The sequence below is a fragment of the Podarcis raffonei genome, chromosome 3, assembly GCF_027172205.1.
Source record: "Podarcis raffonei isolate rPodRaf1 chromosome 3, rPodRaf1.pri, whole genome shotgun sequence".
NCBI classification, from domain to species: Eukaryota; Metazoa; Chordata; class Lepidosauria; order Squamata; family Lacertidae; genus Podarcis; species Podarcis raffonei.
The window spans coordinates 13,813,800-13,831,870 of record NC_070604.1 but is presented as its reverse complement, the minus strand read 5'-3'; the positions used below and the strand labels follow the sequence as shown (position 1 = coordinate 13,831,870).

At 42.2% G+C, this 18,071-nt stretch overlaps 1 protein-coding gene across 2 annotated transcripts in view; it reads left to right on the top strand.

Moving 5' to 3' along the window:
* Positions 1-12,777, top strand: part of SPTLC3 (serine palmitoyltransferase long chain base subunit 3) — a 65,096-nt gene extending 52,319 nt beyond the window's left edge. For both annotated transcript variants that reach the window (XM_053380618.1, XM_053380617.1), the window contains exons 10-12: positions 7,277-7,412; positions 8,347-8,476; positions 10,777-12,777. In XM_053380618.1, the coding sequence (XP_053236593.1) occupies positions 7,277-7,412; positions 8,347-8,476; positions 10,777-10,890 (380 nt within the window). In that variant the 3' untranslated portion in view covers positions 10,891-12,777. The remainder of the gene's footprint in view (positions 1-7,276; positions 7,413-8,346; positions 8,477-10,776) is intronic.
* Positions 12,778-18,071: the final 5,294 nt, after the last annotated feature.

The following is an 18,071-nucleotide window of genomic DNA, read 5'->3' as shown; positions in this document are numbered from 1 at the left end:
TGCTAACAATGAGGAAATCCCCATTGCAAATCTACCTATGCCAGGGGTCTGCAACTTTTAAGACAAAAAGAGCCACTTGGACCCGTTTCCGAAGAAAAAAAAACTGGGAGCCGCAAAACCATTGCGACATTTAAAACAAATATAACACTGCATATATTGTTTCTTACCTTAATGTCCGATCTGACAGCGGACGGGAAGGTGACATCGGGATGGTGCGTGACTAACGCACGCACCGCCCCCATGTGACGTCACAGCCAGTACAGCGCCTGCCACAGTGGGGAGTGTCGGGGCGGACAATGCGCCTCCTCCCCTCGCTAGTATCCGCCCCAGAGCCGCGACAAAGGTGTAAAAGAGCCACATGCGGCTCCGGAGCCGCGGGTTGCAGACCCCTGACCTATGCTGACCTACATACCATGGGTGCTGTAAAGCTTATTCAGAACCACCCAGAGTGCTATATTATTGCTAAGTCTATATTACAATATTCAGAAATATTCAAATAAAAATTAAGCGCAATTCTGGGGCAGTAATTGTAGGTCTCTGGAATCATTGATCCCCTCTGTGCCCCTCTCCAGACTATCATTATACTTGCCCTACCTTTGGTCAGTAGTAAGCGGCATTTCATGCTGGCCACATGACCCGGAAGCTGTACGCCAGCTCCCTCGGCCAATAAAGTGAGATGAGCGCTGCAACCCCAGAGTCATTCACGACTGGACCTAACGGTCAGGGGTCCCTTTACCTTTACCTTAAACATAGAATTTAGCACCATCTAGCCTCTGTGTAAGAGGGACATGGGTGGCACTGTGGGTTAAACCACAGAGCCTAGGACTTGCTAATCAGAAGGTCGGCGGTTCGAATCCCCGCGACGGGGTGAGCTCCCGTTGCTCAATCCCTGCTCCTGCCAACCTAGCAGTTCGAAAGCATGTCAAACTGCAGGTAGATAAATAGGTACCGCTCCGGCGGGAAGGTGAACGGCATTTCCGTGCGCTGCTCTGGTTTGCCAGAAGCGGCTTAGTCATGCTGGCCACATGACCCAGAAGCTGCACGCCGGCTCCCTCGGCCAATAAAGCGAGGCCGCAACCCCAGAGTCGGCCACGACTAGACCTAATGGTCAGGGGTCCCTTTACCTTTACCTTTACCTTTACTAGTCTCTGTGTAAGGCTCTTACTGCGGCTGGATTATTGTGTTTAGTAATGGGAATCTTTCATTTTAACAGTCATCCACTCCACCACCATGCTGCTTTTTTTTGCGCATCTATTTAGGCTTTTCAGCAACAGCAAAAAGTATGAGAATGAGTTGAAAGGTCAAAAGATCTGTAGTGGATGAAAGTTGCCAAGGCATCTACCCTGATCTGGAGTGCTGACTTAAATTACATGTGCTACAAATTCCTTAGAAAGCTATCTCCTCCTAGTGTTGCAGCAGTAAAACTGCTAGCACCTTTGCAAAGCTAAGCAGTCTCTGGTATTATTTCAGGTTGAATGGGAGCCTGTTTGTTGAGATTCCTACATTGTAGAGGGTTGGTCTAGATTGACCCTCAGGGTCCCTTCCGACTCTACAACTTTGTTACTCTGTAGCTAAGAAATTAAAACAAGCCATCCTGCTTAACTACCGAAAGTCACACTTTCACAATTTGGTTTAGACAAAACAGTCTTAACCATTTTTGTCCTTTAGAAAGTTACCTTGATTTGATGGTTGAGGAGCCACATCAATCTGCGAGTCTGTAATTGTGTTCAAGCACTGAGGTTTCTCCAAAGTACCTATCACCATAATATCTGTCCTTGTGTGTTAAAATAGCTTGGCAGAACATGTACACAAGGGTTGGGGAGGCAGTCATGCTAGTGTGTGGTCTCTGACCACAAAACACATCATCAGAAATGACAGGAAAGTGCTGAGGCTTGGTAAAGAACAGCTTACACCCTTTCTGTCATCCACTCAAAGTAGGTTTGATACAGCCCAAGACATGCAGATGTGGGTAATGGGACATTTTTATATCTTAAAAGTCAGAATGCAACCCATTACTAAACTCTGGCACATAGGAAGTAAGCTAGCACATGGGACAAAATGATGGGCTGGTTGTGAGTTCTGTTCATGTACACAAATCAGCTTTTGAGGTTTTCCCATTACAGTGGTACCTCGGATTACATACGCTTCAGGTTACAGACTCCGCTAACCCAGAAATAGTGCTTCAGGTTAAGAACTTTGCTTCTGGATGAGAACAGAAATCGTGCTCCAGCGGCCCGGCAGCAACAGGAGGCCCCATTAGCTAAAGTGGCGCTTCAGGATAAGAACAGTTTCAGGTCAAGTATGGACCTCCGGAACGATTTAAGTACTTAACCCGAGGTACCACTGTACAGCCAGGAAAAGGGATCTGTGCTTGAACTAACAATTTTTCTTTTCTTGGATCCTGGTAGAAAACTGGTGGTATTTATTTTTTTTACAGAAAAAAACTTTTTTTTTAATCTGTGCATTAAAAATGGATAGTCCCCAGTTTAATATTAATCATGCTAAACAATGCATTAAGCCTCTAAAAATTTCCTGCAAGCTATTCAAGCCCCCCCTCCCTCATTTTCTTCCGAGTTCTTTTAAAATCTGTTGTGCCAAAAATATTTTTGGAAGTACCCCCAGACTCTTGTTTTTATTAGCAACTGGAAAGCTTTGTAGTAAGATGCTTTTTTGTGTTTTTGATACTCTGGCACAGCTGTTTTTGTTTTAGTGCCACTGGAGAGATGGTTAAGCTATTTGTCGTCCCTCTAACTCAACGGATTTGTCAAATGGAAACTGAATGGCAAACCCAAAGAATAACAGCCAGAATGCCTGTGTGAGCAGATCTGTGTATAAAGGATACTTACAGACTGTACTAGGCTTTTTGTTCCCTTCCCATTCATTCAGCAGGGCACAGGTCATCTCCAAAGCATCTTTTTTGTATAAGAAAATTTCTCACTTGGGAAGTCCATGAGCTCCAAATTACCCTTTATTATGAAGGACAGTCACTGTTCTGGTACTGCCTCCTGTACCACTCCTAGTTTTGTTCAATTCACCACTCCTAGTTTTGTTCAATTTTTTTCCTCTGTAGAATCCCTTGTTAAAATTTTGTTAAGGTAGATTTCTGTCACTTTTCAGGGCCTCTGGAACCAAGAGCCCCACACAATACCTTGCATGCCACTTCGCATTCTTCAGTCTAGTATGGTATATTTTGAACTGTTGCTAACACGTTGTGTGTGTTTTAGGATTGTTGTTGTTTGTCAAGAATAGCAATTTTTTGTCTTTCAAATTCAGTGGAAGACTACTGACTTCTGAGAGGGAAGGGCAGATGGTGATCATCATCAACAACAATAATAATAATAGTACTGCAGGATACATGGGTCTAGTGTGTAACTGTGATGGCTAAGGGGGATGGCTTGTCCTGGCTTATGGGCTAGCCACGCGCAGCCTCTCCTGGGCAAGGAGCTCTTGGGGGCTTTTCCTCAGGGAAAAGCCCCAAAGAGCCCCACACATGCTCCACGCGGCTCTTTAAAGGGAGCGCTGAGCAGAGCCTCCCGCCTGCATTCACTCCATAAGACGCACACACATTTCCCCTTACTTTTTAGGAGGGGGAAATGCATCTTATAGAGCGAAAAATACGGTATATTAGGCTTTTTCATCTGCTGTCTTAGGAAGACCCGTACTTCTCTCTTCATATTTGGGGGACAGGAGGACAGAGGTCCAGAGCTATTCACCACCCTCTTTCCTCTCATATAGGTTCTTTTTACAATCAAGCTGTATATAAGTTTAATGAAATTAAATAAATAATATGTATCTATAAATATGTGTGTTGATAGCTTTGACTTCCCACTCATATTTGTCAGAGAGCATACCATCAAACATAGCTCATTTTTTTAAAAAAATTAAGAAATGAGACGGTGATAGAGAAGGAGGCAGCTTTGCTGTCTCTCTTTTTAAAAGAAAGATATGACTAGATAAGTGTGCTAAAGGTGCCTTAGTTCTCAGACGCTGAAGAAAGTAATGGTTAGATGTATTTTTTAAAATCTAGAGTGTCACAAATGAGGTGCTTATGTAACTGCTGGTCTGTCATGATGTCACAGTTAAGTTCCTGTAATTTCCACACAATCACATTTCTCAGGACAATCACACTAATCACTAAGGTGCTATCTGAGGAAAACATCGTATTTTATTTCTGTGGAAGAAATAGGACAGCCAGCACCTGGAAATCCTTCCAATAATTTTTCAAAATCCTTTGTCAGCTATGTCAGGTATAACAGAGCATACCCAATAAATTCACCTGTGTGGTTCTTTCAAAACTGATGATATGGAAAGTTCCTAAACAGCTGGTCAGAAGAGAAATCCTGCAAGGACACCTGGGTCAGCCCAAAACAGGTTGCCTGTCCACTTTCCCAACTGCTGTGTTCCATCTCCCAAAGCTCTGTGGATTGACAGTTGCTTCTTAACACTGGCACCAGGAAACTGGAGGGCAACATACAGTATTTGCTTAAGGAATACTGGTCATACTGTGCAAACTGCTCTGTTTGCCCACACCTTCCAACATCTGCCTTCTGAGGTGGCTGCCTCACTCTGCCTAATGGTACGGCCATCTCTGAAGGAGACAGTCCTCTGAGATCCAGCGGGGGCAATCTGTGAGAGCAGACTTCAGCATGAGGACCCTCTCTTCATATTTTGAGCGGGGTTTCATGTTTTGAGTGGGGCCTTAAACAGTCTTCTGCCCTACCATATTGCTTCATCAGCTACATGCACAAGAGGTTCTTCTTAACAGCTGTGTGTGTGGATATATCTGTTTGAGATACATTGTCAACATAACATAAAGGATAGAAATAAGCACCAAGAGTTAAATCTATTTGCAGTCCTGTAAGTTCCAACTGTGTGCCAACATAGTGTTCTTTGGGACTCCAAAGAACTGAAATGCCTCATTTCTCAAACCAAATGGGATGAAGGGAAGAATCTCAGGATTATGGTAATTACTGATTTATTTTTTTTGAATATAGGGAAATGCAAAATAGTTCGGCTTGAAGTGGTGCCTAAGAGAAGTGCTAATTACAAAGAACTCCAGAGACATTGTAAAATAATAATAATTCTCGGCGGGGTGGAGCAGGATGTGCCGTAGATAGAATTTCTGGAAAGAGTGAAATGCTGTAATGACAATTGTGATGGTGGCCTCCTTAAAAAAGAAATATGGTGGAGCAGTTAGGCTGTTAAAAAGATCAGAGACGCCACAAGATCTGCTACATTGTGATGTACAAAGATTTGCAAACATGTGCTTTGTGTCTGTCTCCTACCAACTAACATTAGAAGTAATCCAGCGAATACTCCCTTGGCTATTGGGAGATTAAAGAGATCGCAAGGTTATTGCATCATCAGTAAAGACAAGATGTAACAGTCTTGAGTCGGTGAAATATAGAAATGGCTTTGGGTCAACCAGTTTAAATTTTGTTTTGTTCTGTCCGCTCTAAGTTTGTTCTAGATTCTGAACTGTGTTTTTAACTTTTAGTTAAAAAGTGGTTAACTTGTAGTGCTGCAGAAGATGCGGGACTCCAATTCCCATTAGCTCCAACCAAAATGAACTATGGTCAAGGATGATGGAAGTTGGAGTCCAACAACATCTAGAAGGTCAAAGGCTTTGGAGATTGCAAAGTACTGTATACTGAAATGGGTGAAATGTATCTCCCCTTTGCCTTCAAACTCCTCTCTAGCACTCCAAAGAATAGTATTATAATGAGCCCATGGCTATTATCACCTGATTTATTGTTGTTTGTGATCCAGATACAAACCCATTATCTTGACTTAGGAGGAATTTTTGGCAAGTGGAATGAGGACTTGTGTGTCCTTGCACCAGAAAACAGTTCTGGATATTGTTCTCTTTAAACCCATATTGAATGGAGTCCGGGTGGGTTTGCATGGGAGAACAACATTGTACTGTATAACTGTGTTTGTTTATTATACTAAGCAGGGTAGAACAGATGTATTGTAGTCAATCATGGTGTCTTATTGTTCCTCCCAGACATCATAATACCTCCGCTATGCCTTGTTAATAGGGACGCGGGTGGCTCTGTGAGTAAAACCTCAGCGCCTAGGACTTGCCGATCGTATGGTCGGCGGTTCGAATCCCCGCGGCGGGGTGCGCTCCCGTTGCTCGGTCCCAGCGCCTGCCAACCTAGCAGTTCGAAAGCACCCTCGGGTGCAAGTAGATAAATAGGGACCGCTTACTAGCGGGAAGGTAAACGGCGTTTCCGTGTGCGGCTCTGGCTCGCCAGAGTAGCTTCGTCACGCTGGCCACGTGACCCGGAAGTGTCTGCGGACAGCGCTGGCTCCCAGCCTATAGAGTGAGATGAGCGCACAACCCTAGAGTCTGTCAAGACTGGCCCGTACGGGCAGGGGTACCTTTACTTATGCCTTGTTAATGTAACTGAGAAGCTGTGAGTGTTTTGCTTAGAAAGCAAAGAGTGGAGTACAGTGTGTATGGGTCAAACTAAGCATCATCCACATAGCCTCCCTGTTCAGATATTCGGGGGGGGCATCTGTTTTAAAACAGTATTAAAAAAAATTGGGGGGGTACTGAACCTCCTTGCCCCTCTCTTCCCCACCCCAGTTGTTGCTCCAAGCACTTTTATTCCCTTCTGACACCAAAACCAGAAGTAAGTACAGAATGAAGAAGAGTGCCTTGAGCAATAGACTAGTGGGAGGTAAGGCCTGAGATGTGTGGGTTGGGGGAATGTTTAGTGGTGCTCCTTTTACCACTGGTGTAAGAACCTCCTCCATGTGGATGCATGTCTCATTTGGCCCTGTGGGTACTCTTTTATCTTCATAATACTATTATGTACAGTGGTACCTTGGTAGTTGAACGGCTTGGCTCCTGAACAAATCGGCTCTCGAACGCTGCAAACCCAGATGTGAGTGTTCCGGTTTGCGAACGTTGTTCAGAAGCCGAACGTCAAACACGGCTTCCGCGGCTTCCAATTGAGTGCAGGAAGCTCTGGCAGCCAATCAGAAGCCACGCCTTGGTTTTTGAACTGTTCCGGGAGTCAAATGGACTCCCAGAACAGATTAAATTCAAGAACCAAGGTACCACTGTATCAGAAATAATCAGCTGGGGACACATTAACGTTTGAATGTATGTTTGAGGATGTATTGGCTTCTGAAGCCATCTCAGTTAGCTGTTTTACGTGCTGATCAGTCTCTGCAACATTAAAGCTCTAGATCTTTGTTTTGGTCCTGAGGCAGCAGATGTGTGATGTTCCTGCATTCACTGGTTTTCTGGTTCTTATTCCAGGACTTCAGAGAGTCCGCGCGCTAGCAGAGAATACAAGGTACTTCAGACGAAGATTGCATAAACTAGGTTTCATTATTTATGGCAATGAAGATTCTCCTGTTGTCCCTTTGCTCCTTTACTTACCAGGCAAAATTGGGTAAGTTAAGCTCCTCTGCCCCAGGCAGCTATGCAAAGTTTTCAGAATTTTGCTGGTAAACTCAAAAGATTTTATTTCAGAAATGTCTTTTTTATATTTCTACATTAGGGAACATATTCTGACTTGTCTTATATGGCAGCTTCCTTCTATGGCAGCTTCCCTTCTAGTGCTGTCTACTCTGACTGACAACTGTTCTCTGGGTTTATAGGGAAAAGTATGGCCATAAGTACTTAAGAGTGTCAAACTGGTGGATGCTTCCACTCTATGGTGTAATAGACTTAAAAATTGTGCTTGTTAACTAGTTTATTTTTAAAAAAAATACTTTTCTGGGCTTAATTGAATTTAAGAGGCTCTTGGGTTTAAGCAGCCCCCTCCTCTCAATTTTATCAGACATGTATAAAAGACAAGCAGTGCTGTCCTATGCATGCTTACGAGGAAGTCCTGTTTTTTCAGTAGGTCTTACTCCCAAGCAGTGATGTGGGGGTTTTTTTGGGGGGAGGGGGAAATCCCATGCAAATTAGAGTAATCTGTATTGGAAAAATTTTTCAAGCCCTAAAGTGATCCAATTTAGCATGTTTCAATTTTCTTGTATTTAATCAACAAAGAAAAAAAATTGAAACTGCCAGTCTTACCTAATACTGCATTTGCAATTCACATCCATTCATTGTTACTAATGAACTGATTAAGTAGAAAGTTTTCCATGGAAAAATGAAGCACTGGAACAGTTTTGTTGTTTGGGGGGGGGATTCTCCCCCCACTCTGGCCAAAATCACTGCTACCAGCTTAAGGTAGGATTCAGCGAAAGTCCTGTCAGCAGAAGCACTGAATATGAGCTTCCACTTCTGCAATGGGGTCTTGTGTTTACTTCTTTTGTATTTAAACATTGTGCAGTGTGTCAGCAATAATTTCAGTTTTGCCTCATTTTCTTACCCAGGGCTTTTGCAAGGCGCATGCTAGCCAGAAATATCGGGGTGGTGGTGGTCGGCTTTCCAGCTACTCCGATCGCAGAATCCAGAGCTCGGTTTTGTGTGTCAGCTGCTCATACACGGGAGATGTTAGATGCGGTAAGCACAGCAAGCTTGCTTGCAATATCGACTTGACATTGAATGGGAAGGTTCTAGAAGAAGCCTCACACTGCCTCTCCTATTATTATTATTATTATTATTATTATTATTATTATTATTATTATTAACTCTTTGCCTTCCTTGATTGCCCTCACATTATTGCAGAAGGTTTGATTTTGAAAATAAGTAAATACAGTGGACGCTCAGGTTGCGAACGTGATCCGTGCGGGATGCACGTTCGCAACCCGCAGCGGCGCATCTGGGTTTCGATTCAGTGCTTCTGCACATGCGCAAAGCGCGATATAGCGCTTCTGCGCATGCGTGATCGCCGAAACCCAGAAGTAACCCGTTCCGGTACTTCCGGGTTTCGGCACTCCATAACCCAAAAAAAGGCAACCTGAAGCGTCTGTAACCCAAGGTATGACTGTACTTATGTCTATGTGAGAAACATGTAGGCAAATTAATATATTTTACTGGGCCAACTTAGAAGTATGCAAACTTTTGAGTTTCATAGAACAAAGTGGAAAAGCAGCAAAATGTTGGTTGCAATCATATTTTCGGGTTGAGGGCTACGTTGGCACAAGAGGATCACTAACTAAATCTAGACTTTTGATTCTGAAATCAAACAAGAGAATTGACCCGGATGGTAAGACAGCAGTATGCCAAGTTATATCCCCCATGCTGTTGCAAACCTGGGTGAGAAATTGCATCTGTGTTTTGCTTTAATTTTGTATGACTTTGATCTTGTGACAGTGTTAGAGTCCTAACACTGCAACCCATGTTCTGTGCAAAATAGAATGATGGGCTTCAAATACTTGGTTGAACTCTCCTGTTCGGCCACACCTCTTGAATACTGCTTGCTTCTCAAAGCACCACACCCTTGTGGTATTTGGTGGACTTGAGAAATAAAGGGGAGTTATACAGTTTCCTAATTTAATTTTTGGACAAATTAACACAGCAGTGGGAAAGAGTTACAATACCTGCTCAAGGTAAAGGCCATGTGGTTTTAAGACAGGAGAGTGAAGCTTGCTGATTGCAGCTGTATTTTGATAACCTAATATCTGCAGCATCCATAAAGGAAAGTTTGCTTGTAACCAGTTTTTTCCTATATGGTGTTATGGTTTGACACAAAACAATCAGGAAGGAAGGAAGGGGCTGTAATACCATACAAACCAATATGTTGAATGTCCTGATTTGTTTCAACCCATACTTGAAATGGAAAGACATCCCATTACCTTAATCCCAATGACTTTTGTAAGACACGAAAGCATAATAATATATAATTATAATATTCTGTATAATAGTAATATATAATAACCCCAAATCTAGAATAGTGCAAATAAACAAGTGTCATGCACCACAAGACCACATAAGTAATGCACTAAGAATTTTACTGTTGCTGGAGACATTTCAGGCTTGTTTCCTCTCGTAAAAAAAACAAAACCCATAGTTATTTGATAACAAAAGCCATCTGGTTCTTATGCAGATGCTATTTCAATTTAAAATTAATAGCAATATCATCTCACCTTCACACTTCCACTCTGCTAATACTAAATGCTGTTTGTGGAGGAGAAAGAGCACACATATTTAAAGATGTTACCACCACCACCACTGAAATATACTCAGTGGTGGTGGTGGTAACATCTTTAAATATGTTCAGGCAATTGCCATTGTACAAATGCACATCAAGCAGGGGAATGATAAAAAAAAAGTTAGCATGAAACCCACTGTAAAACTGGAGTCTAAAATGGAAAATTATACTGAAATATATCCAGACCAGAAATAAAATAGACAGGGCCACACCAGAATGGAGGGTGGTTTGCAATCTAACAGTCATGATGACAAACTAGAAAAGCAATGGAAGCAGGAAAGGAAAATGAAATTTGGAGTTCAAGTGACTTCATGTTTTAAAATGACCAGGGAGAGGAAATTTGTCTTCAGTTGGGAGGTGGCAAAGAGCAGTTGGTCTTCAACTATAAAAGAGCCTGCCTCCTTCTGACAAGCATTTGGTGGAAATGTATACACTGGATTAACTATTTGGACAAAACATCAGAAACAATGTTCACTTCTTCATTGTTGGCGCCAGGTAATACAAGACGTAGAGTCTGTGACTTTTACATTCGTAATAGTGTTATGAATATGGAATAACACTATGGATTCCACCTGGATTCACCAGTGGTCTTAATTCCTTTTTTTGTTTGAGTGTGAAAACATATATTTGTGTGACTCTTTGTTCTTGATGCTAAGCAGAAGTGAGCGGCGTTTTATATCTTTCTGATATCGTACAATTGTATTTACAGGTCCTTGATGCTCTAGATGAACTGGGAGATTTTTTGCAGCTGAAATATTCCCAGCGCTCCAAGTCATCTCGTCCTGAACTATATGATGAAACATGCTTTGAACTTGAAGATTAAGCTTCCCTCCCATGGAGAAACCATTACGATGTTACAAGAGGGGGGGAGGGAACCTAAACAATAGGAATGTGTTTCTTCTTTTCTAAGGACAGTTTTTGCTTCACAGCTAATTGAACCAAGAAAAGCACTGTGTGTGTTTCACCGGATTGGAATCTGTGTGCAAGAGACTGAAATATGGTTGCTACAGAGCCCTACCAAGAAATACAAGTATTATTATTATTATTAATAATATTATTATTATTATTATTATTTGATGCAAAAGACTTTGTCCCATTAAGTCAATTGCAACTGCGCAGCCTTTGTTTTGAGCCTTTTTATGAGCAGGCTTTTCATAGTTCTTAATTATGATTACAATAAACTTTTCAAAATAGTGGATTGGAATGTAGTATGTTGGTTGAAGGAAAAAATTCACTTGTTAAACTGGCTTTCACTTGCAGAACGGCATACTTCCATTTCAACTTATGTGAATTTTGGCAGAGGAAATTACAGGCAGACGTTTCGTTGATTAACAGGTGTCTTAGTAGGAGACAGTGGTCATTCAGTGCCTTACTTAACATTAACTGTTACTGCCAAAAGTTTTTTGGGGAGGGGAAAGCTACAACTTCTGTTTGCCAGTTGGGTTTTTTGGCAAAAAAAAAAAAAGTTTTAAGGTTTTTTCATCAAACGTGGCAAGAAAGGGTAAGCCACAAAAATGTCTGTTTTTATTCTTACATTGTTGATGCATTGAATACTTAAAATTAATGGTAGAAATTCTTTTCTTTCTTTCTTTCTTTTTTTTACTTGTTTGGTCTGAAAGCAGGTTTATAGGTTTTTCATGCACAATTTTCATAACTAACATTTCTGTTACTCTTGCATACTTTCACATACATACCTTCCCTTGTGGTGCACAAAATATAACTGACATTCAGAAGCCTATTTTCTGTTCTTGAAGTGCCTTACAGGCTTGATAAGCATACTTGGGAGTAAAGAACACTTTGGTTGTGTGTTTCACAGAATAAGATGCACCAGGAACTTGCTGTTTCAGACTCCTGAAACCTCTTTATAGTGCTGTTTCTATGAGGTATAACACAGTTGGAGATAAGTTGGTCAACATTCTTGGTTTTGCTGTGAGAGTTACAGATCTGTGTTTTTTATTACATGTTTACAGTTTTTAACTGGTGTTAGAACATGACCAATGATCTGGAAAGGATAATGGGAGAATAGGTGGATATAGTCCCACTTGCATTGCACCAAATGAATGAAGCCAGAACTAATGGGAAGATATCATCCACTTCCAACTGGGCTGCATGTGAAATGAAGTTCTCCAGTCTCAGCAGTTAAGGAAGGTCTTTGTAGTTTTATGTAGTTTTTTATATAAAAATAAAATAACTGGTTGAAAGTTGTTTCTGTAGCTTTGAGGGAGCTGCAAACCATTCTGGACTATCTGATGGCACTGTAAACACATCCGATCAAGAGATGGTTAGCTTTCTGTTGCACAGATGTACTTTGCTTTCATGTTCTTGAAAGCTGTGGTATCCACTTAACCCACAGCTGCAAAATTAGATTTAAGAACAGAACAATTAAATTGTGGAATAGCAATTACAGTATATGACTCCCCTGCTTGTTAAAGCAGCTTTGAGGATGAAGCAAGGCTGATTAGTTATGAGGTCCCTTTTTGTTGTTCAAGTTAATAAAATTCAATGCTGCTATAATGTTAAGAACGGACCGCAACGCATTCCACAATATCAAATGTCAGCTTCAGAAGTATATTGTGGAGGGGAGTGATTTGTACAGTGTTGTATGATTGTTCACTTTGGCAGATGAACTTGAGAAACACTATAGGGGCCATGTTTGTGCATTATACTAAAACTACTGTATAAAGATTAAAGGATGTTTTTGTTTTTATAATTTTTGAAGTTGACTCCTTTCTTGTTCAGATAACTTTAATTTCCATTTACAGATTTGCATGGAGGGGCATTCATCCATTGAAGAATGGTGGTGGGTTATAGAGGAAGCATCTTAAACCATGATCCACAATTCACAGGATCCACAGAACATCCTGGTTTCAGTGGTCATTTTAAAGGGGGGGGGGAGATATGGCTTCATACCCCCGGGGGCACACTGCCAGATTGATGCTCTGGTGAAAGGGCTTTCTCTAAAGATGCTGCTAGTTCTGCTCTTACAAATAAAATAATTCCTCGCATCTCCATCTCCTCCCCTTCATCATTCCCTTAACAGATGCATTGTTTAGGTAGTATGGTATGGAATGGTACCATATCCTGTGTGCTTCCTCTGCTGCAGAGCTGCATTCCTGTTAGTAGCAGAGCACTGGATCCAGGTCCCACATTTGTCTGTTCATTGGAATAGACACATAAGTGTCTTTGGAACCGAAGCTACCATTCCGCATCACAGATCCCCTGCTGGTGGCTAATAACATCCATATAGAATAATAGTTTCAATGGTATCTTCCAAATCGTATCCAGTCCAAACCATCCCTGTCCACAGGCAAAGCATTCCTCTTTATTCCTCCCATACATCTCCCATGCACAGTTTTGGTTAGTTTTGTAATCTGGGGGGGGGGGGGATCCTGTATGGTAGGTTAATATTTTCTTATAGTGCATAATCAGCAAAAAGAGACTAGAAGGCCTTACCCTATAAAGTACTTTGGAGTTTATGACATAGGAATGATTCGACCTTTGCACTTCATATGTTACTGATTGTCATTGTACCTATACAGAAATGTAAGCCATATGTAAGGACTGGGCTTAGAGCAGAGAAGGTCTCAATAATACTGTGGTGTGTGTTTGTGCCATTAGCCAGTGAGTTGAAAGTTTTGCCTTCTTTTGGTAAGGCAATGTCTGTAAAAGGGCTGTGAACAACTCTACTTACTTTATTTAAGAAGTGAATATTTTCTCTTACTAAAGTCTTGTTGCAGTTCTGATTTCCAGCATACTATGCTTGAGGAAGGGGCTGTAGAGCCTGGGGAGGAACAAATTACATGAAATGGAACAGCAGTAAACAATGACTGATTTTATATTGTTAAAATGGCATGCCTTTTTTAAAAAAAAACAAAAAACACTTTGGGAGCCATTGAACCTTGAAGGAAGCAGGGCCTGCCTACTCTTGAGGCAACCGCCTCGGGCGGCAGAATCCACAGGGGCAGCAAATCCCTATGTAGAACTTGTTGTTGTTGTTGTTGTTTAGTCGTGTCCGACTCTTCATGACCCCATGGACCAGAGCACGCCAGGCACTTCTGTCTTCCACTGCCTCCTGCAGTTTGGTCAAACTCATGCTGGTAGCTTCAAGAACGCCATCCAACCATCTCGTCCTCTGTCGTCCCCTTCTCCTTGTGCCCTCCATCTTTCCCAACATCAGGATCTTTTCGAGGGAGTATTCTCTTCTCATGAGGTGGCCAAAGTACTGGAGCCTCAGTTTCACGATCTGTCCTTCCGGTGAGCACTCAGGGCTGATTTCCTTAAGAATGGATAGGTTTGATCTTCTTGCAGTCCAGGGGACTCTCAAGAGTCTCCTCCAGCACCATAACTCAAAAGCATCAATTCTTCGGCGATCAGCCTTCTTTGTGGTCCAGCTCTTACTTCCATACATTACTACTGGGTAAACCATAGCTTTAACTATACGGACCTTTGTTTGCAAGGTAATGTCTCTGCTTTTTAAGATGCTGTCTAGGTTTGTCATTGCTTTTCTCCCAAGAAGCAGGCGTCTTTTAATTTTGTGACTGGTGTCACCATCTGCAGTGATCATGGAGCCCAAGAAAGTAAAATCTCTCACTGCCTCCATTTCTTCCCCTTCTATTTGCCAGGAGGTGATGGGACCAGTGGCCATGATCTTCGTTTTTTTGATGTTGAGCTTCAGACCATATTTTGCACTCTCCTCTTTCACCCTCATTAAAAGGTTCTTTAATTCCTCCTCACTTTCTGTTTTCAAAGTTGTGTCATCTGCATATCTGAGGTTGTTGATATTTCTTCCGGCAATCTTAATTCCGGCTAGGGATTCATCCAGCCCAGCCTTTCGCATGATGAATTCTGCATATACGTAAGTTAAATAAACAGGGAGACAATATACAGCCTTGTCATACTCCTTTCCCAATTTTGAACCAATCAGTTGTTCCATATCCAGTTCTAACTGTAGCTTCTTGTCCCACATAGAGATTTCTCAGGAGACAGATGAGGTGATCAGGCACTCCCATTTCTTTAAGAACTTGCCATAGTTTGCTGTGGTCGACACAGTCAAAGGCTTTGGCATAGTCAATGAAGCAGAAGTAGATGTCTTTCTGGAACTCTCTAGCTTTCTCCATAATCCAGCGCATGTTTGCAATTTGGTCTCTGGTTCCTCTGCCTCTTCTAAATCCAGCTTGCACTTCTGGGAGTTCTCGGTCCATATACTGCTTGAGCCTTCCTTGTAGAATTTTAAGCATAACCTTGCTAGCGTGTGAAATGAGTGCAATTGTGTGGTAGTTGGAGCATTCTTTGGCACTGCCCTTCTTTGGGATTGGGATGTAGGCTGATCTTCTCCAATCCTCTGGCCACTGCTGAGTTTTCCAAACTTGCTGGCAAATTTAAGTCCAGTTGCTTTCTGGATGGTTTATGATGAATGTTACATAGATCTCAAATAGCATTTATTCCCTAAGATTACTTTACGGATTTTTGCAGAAGGATTGGCCAGGTCTTTTGCAAGTGTTAAGATGCCAAATACCTTCTGATTTCTGTCCAGTTACATCAATTCATACCAGCTGGGAATGAAACTGTCCTACTGTATTCAGGTGGTAGATAACAGTTTTAAGACAATTGCAGGCTAAGCTGCATGACCCAGAAATGCTTATTGGAAAAAGGCTTATGCAATGCACTTTTTGTAACAAACAAATAAAAAACCAAAGATACAGTAAAATAGATAGTAGATAATAATAATAATAATAATTTATTTATTTATTTATTTATTTATTTATACCCCGCCCATCTGGCTGAGTTTCCCCAGCCACTCTGGGCAGCTCCCAATCAAGTCTTAAAAACAATACAGCGTTAAATGTTAAAAACTTCCCTGAACAGGGCTGCCTTCAGATGCTTTTTAAAGATAGGATAGCTGCTTATTTCCTTCACATCTGAAGGGAGGGTGTTCCACAGGGTGGGCGCCACTACTGAGAAGGCCCTCTGTCTGGTTCCCTGTAACCTCACTTCTCGCAATGAGGGAACCGCCAGAAGGCCCTCGGCGCTGGATCTCAGTGTCCGGGCTGAACGATGGGGGTGGAGACGCTCCTTCAGGTATACAGGACTGAGGCCGTTTAGGGCTTTAAAGGTCAGCACCAACACTTTGAATTGTGCTCGGAAACGTACTGGGAGCCAATGCAGATCTCTCAGAACCGGTGTTATGTGGTCCCGGCGGCCACTCCCAGTCACCAGTCTAGCTGCCACATTCTGGATTAATTGCAGTTTCCGGGTCACCTTCAAAGGTCGCCCCACATAGAGCGCGTTGCAGTAGTCCAAGCAGGAGATAACTAGAGCATGCACCACTCTGGTGAGACAGTCTGCGGGCAGGTAGGGTCTTAGCCTGCGTACCAGGTGGAGCTAGATAAATAGGTACCGCTCCAGCAGTAAGGTAAACGGCGTTTCCGTGCGCTGCTCTGGTTTCGCCAGAAGCGGCTTACTCATGCTGGCCACATGAGCCGGAAAAACTGTCTGCAGACAAACGTCGGCTCCCTTGGCCAGTAAAGCGAAATGAGCTCCGCAACCCCAGAGTTGTTCATGACTGGACTTAACTGTCAGGGGTTCTTTACCTTTTTACATTCACGAAAGCATTTTACATTGGTTAATCACTCCAATTAAAAGAGCCACAAATAAAACACACACACCCTTCCTAAATGGCTAAAACTGTTCTTGAAGCACAATGGTTTAAAAAGTAAGAAGGTACCAGTTTATGGTGGGGTGCACACTTTGGGAAGCAGAAACTTGTTTTAAAATAATTGCAATGCTTCAGTTACCTGGCTCAACTTACAAATTTAAGTCCAGTTGCTTTCAAGAGATTACGAACTTGCCTTTGGAAAGGTCTGAACCCAGTAATCCTTTGTGTCTGCCAATCATGGCCAATCACTGTCACTTCCAGTTTTATTGCAACAAAGCTGAGTAAAGAGCCTGACGATCTGGTCTTAAACTCATGTCAGCAGGTAAAGGTAAAAGGTGAAGGAAAAGGTACTTTCCCAGCATTCCTCACTGCTCTCCCCAACAATCCTGACCAATATTGGCTCAAAGTATAGTCTGCCACAGGGAGCTCCTGGCAACAGGGCATTCATGGTGGTCGCATCCCAAACAGCAGAGTAGTCTCCCTAGAAAAACTCATCAGGCATCTACTTTAATGTCATTTCCGTTCCAGCTCAGTGTTATTATGGGGGGTTTTTTAATTTCCCCAGCTTGTTATATTGAACTATTTTTTATTTCTACTGAGGGTTCTATTGCGGCATTGTGTGTGTATCTCATTACCTTTTTCCAAGCTGCTTTTTGAAAACTGTTGACATTTTAATTTGCATTTACTGTCATCATGCCTCTTTTGTAAGCTGCCCTTGGAACTTGTTGGAAGGGCAGAGCATAAATTCCTAAAATAAGAAAGACATACGCATACGATAGGTGAAAATGAGCACACGTGGCTGGAGGCTGTGGGGGAAATATATGGAATTAGAGAGAGACGTTTTGAATTCTAGAACCTTCCTAAGATGGAGAGGCACATACTGAGACTCTTTTGAAGGGATGTATATAAATCAAATAAATAAATAAATACATTTAGGGTTAGAATCTCCCTTCAGACCTTTTTGCTGAAAGAGCAAACTTCAGGAATGAAGGGTGTTGGTGATGTGCAAGATTATGGGGTCAGGACTGACAGGTGTAGCCCCTGTTTATGTCCTCACATGTTCAGCTGAAGTTGCATAATGGATACAAACAGTGGAAAGAACCGTGTTCTTCAAAAGGGGGCAGGGGAGAAAACCTACAAAAACTTGGATGTGTTATTAGTCAGTGCTATGATGTCCACATCTTGGCTTCAGACACTGACAAGCATGCCCAGAAATTTCCACCAGTGGAAAAAAGCCAAATCAGGAAGGAAGTATGGCCAAGCGACTTTTGGTTGCGAAAATAAGAAACTGCTGTTTGACTTGAGTGGATTTACTAGGAAAACTGGTCCAACCAGAATGAACCTTCTTC